Source organism: Coturnix japonica, chromosome 19, assembly GCF_001577835.2.
Source record: "Coturnix japonica isolate 7356 chromosome 19, Coturnix japonica 2.1, whole genome shotgun sequence".
NCBI lineage: Eukaryota > Metazoa > Chordata > Aves > Galliformes > Phasianidae > Coturnix > Coturnix japonica.
Window position 1 is genome coordinate 8,650,003 of NC_029534.1, and position 13,236 is coordinate 8,663,238.

Here is a 13,236-nt window from a genome sequence, read left to right on the forward strand (position 1 = left end):
TGCCACCGGGGCACACTTTCGTTTCTCTCTTGTATATCAGAAAGACACTGCTTATGCAACTAGTGTGAATCTGTAATATATGAGTAATATTCTGTGAAGCTTATTTCCACCATTGCTGCTAAAGACAAAATAGGCCCTAGTTCTAACTTTTATTTTCTTGTTCCAGCTGGATGTCACTGACTGGATCAAGAGTTAGGCTTTTGATAGATTGATTTGATGAGTGTACATCGATTCACACTTCATACTGAAGCTCCTAGATTACAGAAGAAGTCAAACTAGAGAATAATAATTGCAAACGTTAAAATAAAATGAATAAATAAAAAACACATTTAGGAAACAAAAAAGTCAATCTTGAAAGATAAGCATCACTGGAAGTTGGTTATCTGGCAGTCATCTACAATTCAGGACTCCCTTTAACACTTGATTTGAATAAAACCTTATGTACCAGGCTAAGGACTGGCTATATGTAAATCCCAAGAGTTGTGTGTGCTGTAGGTTTCATAGACATTTAAGTGGAGGTACAAAGCTGAGCACTTGGTAAGTATATTGAAGTTGCTTGCTTTTGATGAACTTTGGATGAGCTGAATTGTCAAGAATACTTCTGACTTGTATTTTAGTCTCTGAAGGACAGTCAGCTTACTGAATCTGGCACTGAGTTATATGGCCTGCACCTTTGACTCTCTGAATTATTTTCTCCATGCATCAGTAAAAATCAGTCAAGATATGAATGGCATTTACTGAAAAGCTTGCAAAGCACACATCCAAACTAAAATAAAACTGCCATGCTAAGCGTGCATTTTCAGCCATTAAACCTCCTTTTTGCAGAATTTTACTGTGCAAACAATTGCATATAATTTTGGAGGTAGTACAACTTTGTTCTGTCTTTCTGAGGGGATGGAACATTTCGAAAAATGTTTTTGTATGCTTTTAAACAGTGTATCTATCTGCTGTTCTAGGAAACAACATTCCATTTTAGTTTCTGAATCCCATTCTTTAATGTAGTAAGTCAGTATATGGAAGAAAAAGGTTGAAAGGAATAATCAATTTATTCTCTTAAGTTATGTCTACTGGTATGTGTAAAAGTAAGGTGGAAAAATGTCACCTTGTGTATTTAATTTCAGGAATACCTTTTAGGGTTGTCTTTGTCCCATAAAGCAGTAACTCCTTGATTTTTAACCTTGTTGATGTTTAACCTGTTGAGTGTTGTGGTCAGATGGTCCTTGTACTTTCATAGTGAACTGCAACAGCACATCCTATTTCTGTTAGTAACTATTCATGTGCTAATGCTGTGTGCTGCCTTTTGCATTTTTCTTGACAATAGCGTGTTCTACTTTAGCCTAAATCCCTACAGCTATGATGAAAGCTGTCTCAGCAGCAGTGAAGACCACATCCCACTGGCTGCTTTGCCCTTGCTGGCTGTTTCATCCCCTCAGTACCAGGACGCAGTTGCCATGGTGATCAGTAGAGCAAACCAAGTTTACAATGACTTTCTCAAATCTGCAGATGGAGTTGGCTTTAACGGGCAGGTAGGGCTATTATTCTCTTACATAAAATAAAAATTCCTTCGGAGCAAGTCTGTTTCTTGTTAAGCTGTTTCTGATTTGCATTCATGGTTTTCAGTTATGAGTGTGAGGGAACAGTACTGTACATTAGATGCCTGAACATTAGCTTGGGATTACCTAAACAAAATGCCCTCTCAGTAATCTGCATGAGGAAGACCCTTCTGGAATCCTGTGCCGAATCTAACCTCAATTTATTCAGTTGGTGGAAAATACTATACCTTCTCCCACAAGCCTTTTGACACCTTAACTCTTAGTAATTATTGCTGTGAACTCTAATAGTATACAGGAGCCTTAATTGTGCATTAAAATTGTATTATACTAAGCAGTGGACGAGTCTGTCAGTCCAAAACAACCGCTAATCTATGTTTCTNACCTTCCATAGCTGAAGAGTTGGGTCATCAGCACATCCCTGACAGCAAAAAGAATCCAAAATTTACCTGTTACTTCTTTTTTGCCTACATCAAAGTAGTAATAAAGCATTTGATGGCATAGAAACTCAGAAGATAAACACTCAGTTGCTGACTCTTTTGCAGATAGATTTCCCATGTAGCTTTGGGATACTCTAATTTTTCCAGTATGGTTCACTCTTCAGGGAAGTCACCTATTGAATTCTTCCAGCTGACATGCGTCACAGTTATTATTATTCCTGCTTCTCCATCTCTAGACTAGAAAAAATAGTACTTTCCTACTTTAGAATAAATATGTTACTGCTACTCTGTGTAAGTTATTGATGTTATTTTGATAGGGCCCTTTAGATACCTGAAAACATTCATTTCCCTAAAGTACAGTGACTTTCTGTCTACACAACAGGGGGGAAAACAGATTGTATTTGGAGTGCAGCATGATTTTTGAAGGAAAAACATGTCTAATTACACTTCTTATTTTCCACAGCTAAAATAAAACTACACTGTGGCATATCAGTATTTTTAGATTAAGCTTTGATTTAAGCCATTCATAATATCCAAAGTAAACTGTTCTTGCTCAAAACATGCAAACAAACAATCTGCTGTGATAGAACTTTATAAAAGTTAGTCTTATGTGAAAAAGAATTATAGCAGTTATGGAAATAATTGTGAAAGCAGTTCTCTCAGTTAAAAATTAAATTTTATGGTCAACAACAACAAATATCTCTGGTGATTATTGCAAACTCTGCATTAATATTACATGTGCAGAAGTCTGCATGAGCTTTTACCATCATCAGGTACCAGTATTGTTTGAATGCAGACTTGCTTTGGTCCTCAGATATAAATTTCAGATTTACCACTAAGTCATGTACTGGTGCATCACCTGACCTTACCCTGTGTGTCTCCTTTATATTTTTATCTGTTCTGTCAGTTTGTGTGGAACATTAAGCAGATCAGAATCTGTCTTTTTGATTTTCTGCAGCATGTAGATCAACTTAACTCTGTTAAGTTAATGCCAGTGATAGTAAGGATTATAATTGGAATGGTAGATTTACAGAAATACCATTAATTCCTCAAAAATGAGTTGCTAATTTTATTAAAGTTATCAGTGTCTTATCTATAAGACAGATTCTTCAGTGATATGGAGTTTTTGAGCTGGAATCTGACTGTAAGTAGCTGGAAGAATTCTGTGGTACATTTACAACAATTCTATGATTGTCAAAACAGTCCCTGGGACAGATATTTGTGGCATAGGACATATGTCTGTAAAATAAGAGGAAATGGGAAAAAGTGACTACAACTTTTAACTGCAGTAGGAATCAAGATATTAAAAAATATATATAACAAGGGTTTAAAATGAGTTGGGTATGTTTCTGCAGTTCTGTAATGGTTTTTGTTTCTTGTAAAATACTTGCTACATCTCAATAAGTGTATTTTATATTCCCTCAGGTATGTCTCGTTGGTGACTGCATTGGAGGCATTTTGGGGTTTGATGCCATCTGCTGTAATACTAGAACTGATGAGAGTCAGAACAGTAGCAGGAGAGGAAGCGTCAGCAGCACCCAGGTGAAGAGAAAAAAAATCTACTCAGCTGAAATTCATACCCTATATGTAGATTCATTCCCTAAAGGGGAAATAAGTTCATGTCCATATTAAACCAGAAAAAACTGAAGGAATTGGTAACTTAAAATGATGGCACAGGATTTTGCTCATATCTCAAAAAATTGCTGTCTGAAAATTGTCTGCATCTTCAGTTTTACGATACCTAGAAATCAGTGGCGAAGGCTTTATTAGTAAATCTTTAAAGTAGTGTCTTCTGTTACATCTCTAACTGTAGATGTAAATGTATCCTCCCAGTAATCTCAGACTGCTGTTTCTGCCATTTTTTATTTTTTATTTTCAGACACTATGGGATCTGTTATTCTGCTGCTTAGGGGTAGTCTAACATTAAGATACGCTCATAAATAAGGTCTGCTGACTGGTGAGAGATGTGCCTACTTTCTGGTGAAGAATGCAAGTCACCTGAGGTTGGGTAAACAGGCCAGTGAGAATAACAAGGTCTCTAGATGGGTGCTACATTTGGAAATAAGGGAGGACTAATTCTCACTGTGATCTAGGAGTAGAATGTGGTAGTAAAAGCACTTTTTTTTTTTTTTTTTTAAAGCATTACTGTCATATAAGCTACACTGTGTGTTCTCTACTTAAGAACAAAAACTTGAGTTCAACTACTTTTATGTACTTTAGACTTAAGTGGATATGGAATAGTGGTGTTAATACTGAATGAGATGCCTATAATCTATTATTTGATTGTTTTGTGACACTAGCTAAATTGTTTCATCTTTTGTCTCTTTAGCTACCTTTCTCATCAAAAATGGGATCAGTGATAGCAGCCTTCTCAGTTCAGTCTGAGAGCAGTGTGATGGAATAGCATGTGGACAAGCAAAGAGAAACTGTTTAAATATTTCCAGGAGGAAAGTTATTCTCTGATACAAAAATGTCTGTAGATCTCAGAAGCCAGCCTTTGACAGCAGCAGCACTGAGGATAGTGTGTTGCAAGCAGCATAAAAGGAGAAACTGACCTCGTGAGTCCCTGCTACAGTGAGCCTGTAAAAGTGTTGCTGATTAATCTGATAATGGGGATCAGGATTTAGGAGGACAGGTTCTTTGACTGCACTGCTCTTGCTTATAGTTCCAGTTCTTGTACTTGCCTCTTTTTTTCGCAGTGCTGAAGAGCTTCCTTCCCAGTTTTCATCTAAATCTTTTCTCTCTTCTTCCATTTCACTTCTAGTGTAACTTCTATCTGAGAATAACTAAGCATTGCGTTTTAGAAGAGGAAGATGGTTCCCTCTTGCTGCAACAGCTAAAATGCACGTTATTTTGAAGCAGAAAACTTTTCAATAGAACAAACACAGAAAGTTGATTTTTACCACAAAGATAGATAATATATAAAACCCACCTGTGGGTGACTGATTCAGAGCCTAATTATTGATACCATTTCACTACAGATGAGTTTTTTATTGTGGCATTTCAGGGCACTGAGAGAGCTTGTATCAGTAGAAAAACAGATTTTTAATAGCTTGAAATGCACTAAATAGTCTTTGTACTGATCGCTTCAGTTTTTAAGTGGTTTACCAGAATTGTTTCTCACTCCCTGATAGGGCTAAAACAAGTGCTGAGTTGGCCTAGTTTCTTTCACAGCATACAAGAAAGAACATGTCGTGAAAGTGAACCTGGCTCAAGATAGTGACATGAAAATTTAGCTCCTACAAAAGATGTCCTGAGATTATCTTGCAATGCAAGAAAAGAATACACACTCTGCAAGGAGAACATATTTGAAACTTGGAGGACGAAGGTGAATTGTGGCCAGATTTCAGGGATGAAGACATTAACTTCCATGCTAAGCAGCCTTATCAGCTAATCCTGTGGTGGTACAAGGTAGTTTTTAAGTACAATGGAGAAATATGTGTCACTAGAAGAAGAATGGTTGGTGTTATATTACTATCAATTTCATACCTTTTCAACAGCCGGCATTTTTCCCGAGACCAACAGTAAACAAAGAGGTTGAAAACAAAATATTTGATTGTGTTCTTTTGTGTTCTTTTCACTTAATTTTTATTTATTTATTTGTTTGTTTGTTTATTTATTTATTTGCTCTGGCATCATCATGAACTCCCATTTTTCTCAGTCTGTTTTCAGCAGTACCTTTTTAAAAGTGATGAGAGCTGAGATGCTCTTATGTCTGCCACGTGGCTTTAGGAAAACGAGCCTTATAGTGTCCAGCGTTCTGATGAAACTCTGAAATTTGACAGCATTTGTATCATTTACAGAAGTTACCAGCATTGTATGTGCTTCACCCTTTTAATTCAGTGAGTTTATCGGAGAGTTTCATGGGTCTTTGTTCAGTTTCTATGAATTCCCTTTCAGCTGTATGTGAATTCACTTCACTTTGTGTGCCACTATGAATATTCTTATTAATAAATTTCTTAATGTTAAGAACAGTTGCCAAATTGACATTTTTGGAAAAAGGCTGCAGAATGTTTGTAGAATGCAAATTTCAAAGTTAAAATCATAAAAATGTATATATTCTTGTGGCACAGTTGCTTAGGTGAGCCTCATGAGGACTAATAAATACCTTCTGAGTACTAGGTCATTTTGAGGTTATCATGAAACATGAACAGATCAAGAAATGGTGTTCATGAGTGTTTCCAGGAATTAATCTGTCAAAAGCTTCTTTGCAGGAAACACTCTCAGGAATAATTTGATTATAAAATTTTGGACTTTTGCTGTACCTTTGTGTTTTACAGAATAGATAAAACAGATAATGGATAAGGGAAAAATTATTTTATAACAGAGCTTCATTGTAAGAGAGTAAACTGCAGGACAAATTAATCCATATAGAGTCAGTATCACAGTTTGTTACAAACACAACCAAAGACAAAAAAAAAACAAAAACACATCCAAAACCACTGCCACCTGGCTTTCATGTGAAAGTTTGCATGGTAGGATTTTTGCTGTGTTACTATGAAATGCAGAAAAATTCCTATACACATAATAATGTTTTTTATTATATCACCATAGGAATAATTGCATACAAATGCCAGGATCCTAAACTAATTTTTTGCAAGGTTATTAGGATGCTAATGTTAGCTGTGTAGTATCATCCCATGAATTCTAATACTGCATCATGTGGGTTAGTACTATATAGGTGAAAGCACTACACAATTAGAAGGGTTTAACTGTATCTCTTTTCTTAATATGTCTTGCTCGTGTTCGTATGCTTTATTTTGCTTGATTTTTTAAATTTTTTTTCAAATAAATCAGAATCAGTGTTAGCTGCAGAAGTGCTGGAGGAAATGAACAATAAATAGATCTCCAATTTGAGGGGCATGGGGTATGGCACCACTGGTCTTGCATTCCACAGAAACTCACATTCTTTAAAAATCAGGTCATGTATCCATGGAACATGATGAGTAATAGCAATAATGTTCTAATTTTGTACAGCCAGGTAAGACCCCTTTCTGATTGCCTTACAGTATTTATAGTTTTTCAGGAATGATGCATTCAACAAAAGATGAAGCCTTTGTGCTACTCCTTTTGCCCAGCAAACTCCTCCCACTCTTGCATGTCTTACTCTCCAGCTTTTAGGCCATACATCTTTCCCTTTCTTCTCCAGTGGAGAGGAAATCTAACCCTTTCAACCATTCTTTGGATAAAATGAGGTCAAATGTATGAATGCAGCCCTTTTGTATGAGTTCTGTTGAATTTTGAAGTCTGTCTAAATCTTCTTTTTGCTCTGTTCATTCTCTGAAGGATAATCCCCTTTTAACAGAGGACTGCAGTCTGGGTGGCAGAAAGCATCTGAGTAAAAGCAATATTGACATCTCAGAAATCATGGACGATGAGGAGCCAAGACAGCTGTTACCTAGGAAGCAGAGTGATTCATCCAGCTACAACTGTGATACTATAACACATCATCATGCTTTCCTGTCTTGGTAACTAGTGTGTGATGACTGAGTGAAAGAAATAGGCTTGGCACTTGATTCAGCTTGTCAGTGCTGTAGGGGCAGAATCATTTGTGTTGGTTCTGATTGTTTCTAGAGGTTTGCTTAAAGTTCTTGCAAATATCCTCCAAAGAAAAGATATAGACTTAGTGGGTTTGGTATGAATTTACTCACAAGTTTTATATTTATTTTTTATTCAGCTGTGTGAGTTTTGAATATGCAAGACTAAATGCAAGTTTTGTTTCTTCAGAATAGCCCACAGAAGTCAAGGTGGATGAATGCTTTATAATTCTGACCTTGATATTTTTTTCTTTCTAAACACACCTTGGACTTCCCTTATAGGCTTTCCTTTATTCTCTACAGAGTAAGATGATTGTTTTTGATGTTCCATTGATGTGCAGCTCTCTTGAAAGCAAAACAACAACTAAAACAGCAAATGTCTTGCCTAGATGGAAGGAGTCTGGGGGCAAGATTAAACATAATTAACTTTTTTGTGTCCTAAGAAATATAACCATCTCTATGCATGTATAGTGTAGAAACTAAATAAGCATTTTAATCATTTACAAATTGAAAAGCTGTTTATAAAGCATCACTAATTTAGACTTCTACGTCATATCTCAGGGAATGCATTAAAGCAACCTGTTTTATGTACTTATGACAGTAACTTTTTGTCACTTGGATCATTGACAGATCCTCTAGTATTGACCAACCAAGTGGCTTCTGCCAGATTCTTCTCCCAGAGCTTAAATGTTCCACCACCCATTGCTTTCAACATAGTTTTCAACAACCCATTATATCGTTCAATTTTACCAGAAGCTGGTGCATGGTAGGGAATATGATAAATCCACTCAATGCCATGATCTTTGGCCCAAGTATTTATAAGAGAGTTTTTTGAAATGTGTCCCATTATCAGATTCAATTCTTTCTGGGGTGCCATGTCGCCACAGGACTTGTTTCTCAAGACCTAATATGGTGTTTCGAGCAGTTGCATGGGGTACTGCGTATGTTTCAAGCCACCCAGTGGTTGCCTCTACCATAGTGAGTACATAACACTTACCACTGCGAGATCGTGGCAAGGTGATATAATCAACCTGCACGCCTCCCCATATTTTATACTTTTTGCCATCGCCCTTCCTCCCAGAGAGGTTTCATCCTTCTGGCTTGTTTAATTATGGCACATGTTTCAACAATCATGAATACTTGCGCAATAGCGTCCATGGTTAAGTCCACCCCTCGGTCTCTGGCCCATTATGATGTTGCGTCTCTTCCTTGATGGCCTGAGGTCTCATGAGCCATCGACTAGAAATAATTCACCCTTATTCTGCCAATCCAAGTCGATTTGAGCCACCTCAATTCTAGCAGCTTTATCTACTGATGGTTGTTTTGTTGTTCTTCAGTAGCCGACTTTTGGGCACATGTGCATCCACGTGACGCACCTTTACAACCATATTCTTTGTCGGGAAGCAATGTCCTTCCACTAGTTCAGTGTGCCCAAACAGATTTTTCCCCTCCGTTGCCAGTTATTTTTTGTTCCACCGCTGTAACCACCCCCATAAGGCATTTGCCCGCATCCTCACCAAAAATCTGTCACGGGTTACTTAGATTTACCTATGCGTTGACAGGGGAAGCCACCCCGCGGGCCCCCCCCCCGGGGCCCGAAAGGAGGGGGAAGGGGAGTGGGATAAAACAGTGACAATCTAAAGGAGGAAAAACTTATTTTACTAAATATGATATCGAAATACAAGATAACACAATATAATATAATTAAGGCTAACAAATCGACGAAACAGAGAGAGAGATCTCCGAAAACCAAGAGGCCTACTGTGAACTTAGGCGACACGGCTGGAACGCTTCCCACTCTCTGAAGAAGTTCGAGAGAAGAAGGAGGGCACTCCAGCCTGGGAACGAGATCATATAGAGTCCTGGTCCCGTGACTTATTGTTACTCCTGTTGTTCTCTGGGATATGTAATCTTCTTCTGTGGACTGCACATTCAATAGAAGTATCCATACTTGACATGATGTTATAATGTGGAATACTGATAGCAAAATTACAAAATTACAAAACCATGACACTTTTTAATACTGTTGTCCTAATACAAGTTGAGAAGGCTCAAATTTGTATTGAAAGTTTCAGAATAAGCTTAAACACGTCTATACAGCTAACAGTAAGTAAAAGTAATTTTTCAATTTTTAGAGCTCTTGCATAACTTGCTGATAAGTATTTTAACAGTAGAAAGCTTGCATATGTTAAAGGTAATAGATTTAATATCCACACTGGAAATCATTATAAGTGGCTGCTATGCTGTAATTATCTTTCTGCAGTTTAAGGCATATTTCTTGAATCTAGACATGGGTGCTAGAACTTTTTAAGCTACCTGCTTGGGGAATGCATTTCTTCTCTGGATTCATTAAGGTTAAATCAGTGTATTTTCTTTGCTCAGCATCCACTCAAGTGTGTTGAAAGGTGACGCAGACTTTCTTCCTGTGAATTCCAGTCTCTCAGATGTAAACCTGGGCCGGTTTGATTTTGAGGTGTCTGATTTCTTCCTCTTTGGATCACCGCTTGGTTTGGTGCTGGCCATGAGGAGTACTGTTCTTCCGGGCCTGGATGGTATGCTCTTTCTAATGTTAGAATGCAGGATGCTTATTGACTTTGTAAATAAAGAGGTTATTTTAAAAGCAAGTAAATAAAGGAGTCTGATGGAAGTCTGGGGAATGAGTTAGGAAATTCCTTCTTCTAAAAGATGGGAATGTCAGTGCAAGCTAGTACTGAGGCATGAGATGATGAGGTTTTATTCCAGCAACGTCACTGCTCACCTGTTCACAGTAGCGTGTCATTTTTCCTGCTGCTGATCATATATTCCTCACCATGTTACGTGGAAGTTTTTGCCTCACCAAGGAGTAGTCCTTGAAAATGATACCAAAAATAGCATCTGTGCTTGGACTTGCATTTCATCTTGTTCATTTCTGGTCTCATGACTAAACTTAGTCCCCAGATATGTTGGCTGTAAGCTGTTTTTAACAACACAGTTGTTTTTGCAAGAGAGTTTGCTCAGAAGTTTTATATTTTGTGTGCAGCCTGATTACATTCTCTTGAATACTGTGCTGCGTGTGAAAATGTTTGTATGTTCGAAAGTTATTGTTGGCTGTATATAAACATGTCCTTTAAAAGTAAGTTTGGAATCTGCTTTCCTGAAATTTTATATTGTGTACTAGGATCACTGAAAGATTGGGAACTCTGTCTGGTTTTCTTGTCTGCTGCATGCCTGCATCTCAGGTTATGATGTCTCTGTAAACTTTTTTTGCAATGAGGTGTTACTCACAGAGGTAATTGTAGATTATTTTCTTAAATTTATATTGGCTAGATGTGTGCTAGTTTGGATTGCAGGAGAATATATTAATCACATTTATGCATAGGCTCCTGGAAAATCTTAAACTGGCAATACCAAACTCTTTTTCTCTTTCATTCTCATTGAAGTTTGTCAGTTTCGGCCAGCCTGCAACCAAGTGTACAGTTTCTTTCACTCTGCTGACCCATCTGCCTGCAGACTTGAACCATTGTTGGAGAAAAGATTTCATCTCCTGCCTCCATTCGGTGTCCCACGATACCAGAGATACCCACTGGGGGATGGAAGATCTCATCAGTTAGGTATAGTACTTATTTTCATAGCTCTGTTTATTTAATGTTCTCTTGACGCTTTCCTCCTTACACAGCTCAAGAGGATTTGAACTACAAATATGCTAGCATGATAAAAATAAGTAAGTTGGGACAGGATGGCACAAATATTTTTAGCAAGTATTGAAAGAAGACAACAGAGGAAGATTCATATATATGTATGTATGTGTGTGTGTAGTGTTTATTTTGTCTTGCTTTATTTTATTTCTGTAATCTGCAGGTGATGCTATTCAAAACTACAGTGCTCTGTTCCTTGAGAACAGCTCTTTGAACATACCTCACTCTCAAGAGAGTTCTGAATCTCCGAACACATCTCAGAAGCAAGAGAGAAGGTTGAGCTTGGCCAGCACAAACAGTGAAAATTCAGGGTCAGCAGAGAGCTTGTCATCAGCATGCCTCACCAGCAGTGAGTGAAGCTTGTTGCAATGTGCAAAAGCCATTCCCACTACATCATTTCTGTGGAAAAGTCTTATTAGGAAAACTAATTTTTTGGAAATTTGAGAACAAGAACAGCTTAAGTTGTTGTGTTTTTTAAATAACACAATTTAGATTGCTCTTCTGTTCATAGTAACATAGGTGAAGTAATAGAAATGAAATCCTTTATATAGACTGTTGCAGTAGGTGTTTATGTTAAGGTGTAAGTCGTAGTTACTAAGGGTTTCAGACAAACTTGAGTTTAGAGCCATGGTCCAAAAATGAAGAAAGATACATAGATCTAGGTGCCATAGATCATTGTATTCTTCTTTTATAGACTGTAATGTTTTAATAATGCTGTAGTCACTATTTGGGAAGTATTTACAATTCTTGCTGTATAATATGATCATAAAGTTAACCAGTCTTTCCCTGTACACTTTTTGTGGGCCAGAAAGCAAAGGGCATCGTGCTGTAGTAACCTCTGATTCCCAAAACTTGCAGAGCAATTTAGACAGCAGACCTTCAACAGATGGTGCAGTTGGTGAAAACAGAACATTTGTGTTAGATTGATGCTTTCAACAGGCTCTAAATGTCAGAATTAAAAAAATGGAAGGCTTCATTCTGTTATCTATTTTATACATTACAACAGCAGATTGATTAAGAAGACATATTTTAGAAATGTGATTTATTTATTTATTTATTTATTTTGTAGTTAATGCCAAGTGGTGGGGAACAAAGCGGATTGATTATGCCTTGTATTGTCCAGATGTCCTGACAGCATTCCCTACGGTCGCCCTGCCACATCTCTTCCACGCCAGCTACTGGGAATCCACAGACGTTGTGGCATTCATTTTAAGACAGGTTGTTGATCTTTCTCTCTCCACAATGAAAGAACTGTAACTTTGAGGGGATAAGGAAAAATGAGGAGACTGAAGTGTATAAGAAAAGACTTCATTACCAGTCTCTGTTGTAACTGTACTAGTATGTTTATGAGCATTGTGTGCACTGTCTCCTCAGAATTCATTTCTAAGGCGTGTGATGTCTCTCTTATTCCTATTGTTCCAGTTTTTAGATCGCAGCTGTCAGTGATGTGGAGATGATTCATGCTGTGACCTCTAGAGAAAGTGGTGAGGTTGAGAAATCTCACATGGATTGAAAGAAATTTAGTGATATTTCAGTGTGACCTGCAGTAAAAGTATCTCTCCAATAAGCCATGATGACCCTCCTATGGAATCCAGTTATAAACATTTTAATTTGGATTAACCCAGAAATCATTGTATCTTGTATCCAGTGAATGATGATACAGCTGAAGCCTGGAAAATGGTCAAGAGAGTAGAGCAGAAAACTGCACAGTCATATTTCTTGATTAAATCAGTTGGGACAATGTCAGTGTGCTTGCTGCTCTCCTTTTGGCTGGTCTCTGTGTATGTGCTCTGACATCTCCTACTCTTTGTGTGGGTGTAATGGCTTAAAATCTCTCATCTAGTGGCTCTAGTGAAATGGGAACTTGGTAGCTGAGTTTCCATCAGTTCAGAACTGCTGCTGAGTTGTACTGTGTAATTGTATAGGGGTCCCATTGCTATAGACCAGCCAGTGGGTGGAGTGTGCAGCAGAAGATCTGGCTGGTAACAGGAATACTTGCTGAGTTTTGATCAATATTTTAAGCTGATGAAATTCT

The 13,236-nt window shown here is 37.6% G+C and overlaps 1 protein-coding gene across 8 annotated transcripts in view; it reads left to right on the forward strand.

The window, feature by feature from the left end:
- The window catches only part of PITPNM3 (PITPNM family member 3), a 64,383-nt gene that overhangs the window by 36,257 nt on the left and 14,890 nt on the right, over positions 1 to 13,236 (forward strand). For 6 of the 8 annotated variants that reach the window (XM_015881115.2, XM_015881118.2, XM_015881117.2 and 3 more), the window contains 7 exons: positions 1,337 to 1,526; positions 3,416 to 3,532; positions 7,277 to 7,458; positions 9,910 to 10,079; positions 10,947 to 11,117; positions 11,365 to 11,550; positions 12,271 to 12,419. In XM_015881115.2, the coding sequence (XP_015736601.1) occupies positions 1,337 to 1,526; positions 3,416 to 3,532; positions 7,277 to 7,458; positions 9,910 to 10,079; positions 10,947 to 11,117; positions 11,365 to 11,550; positions 12,271 to 12,419 (1,165 nt within the window). The remainder of the gene's footprint in view (positions 1 to 1,336; positions 1,527 to 3,415; positions 3,533 to 7,276; positions 7,459 to 9,909; positions 10,080 to 10,946; positions 11,118 to 11,364; positions 11,551 to 12,270; positions 12,420 to 13,236) is intronic. The other 2 variants (XM_032448402.1, XM_032448403.1) reach the window with 2 other exon arrangements.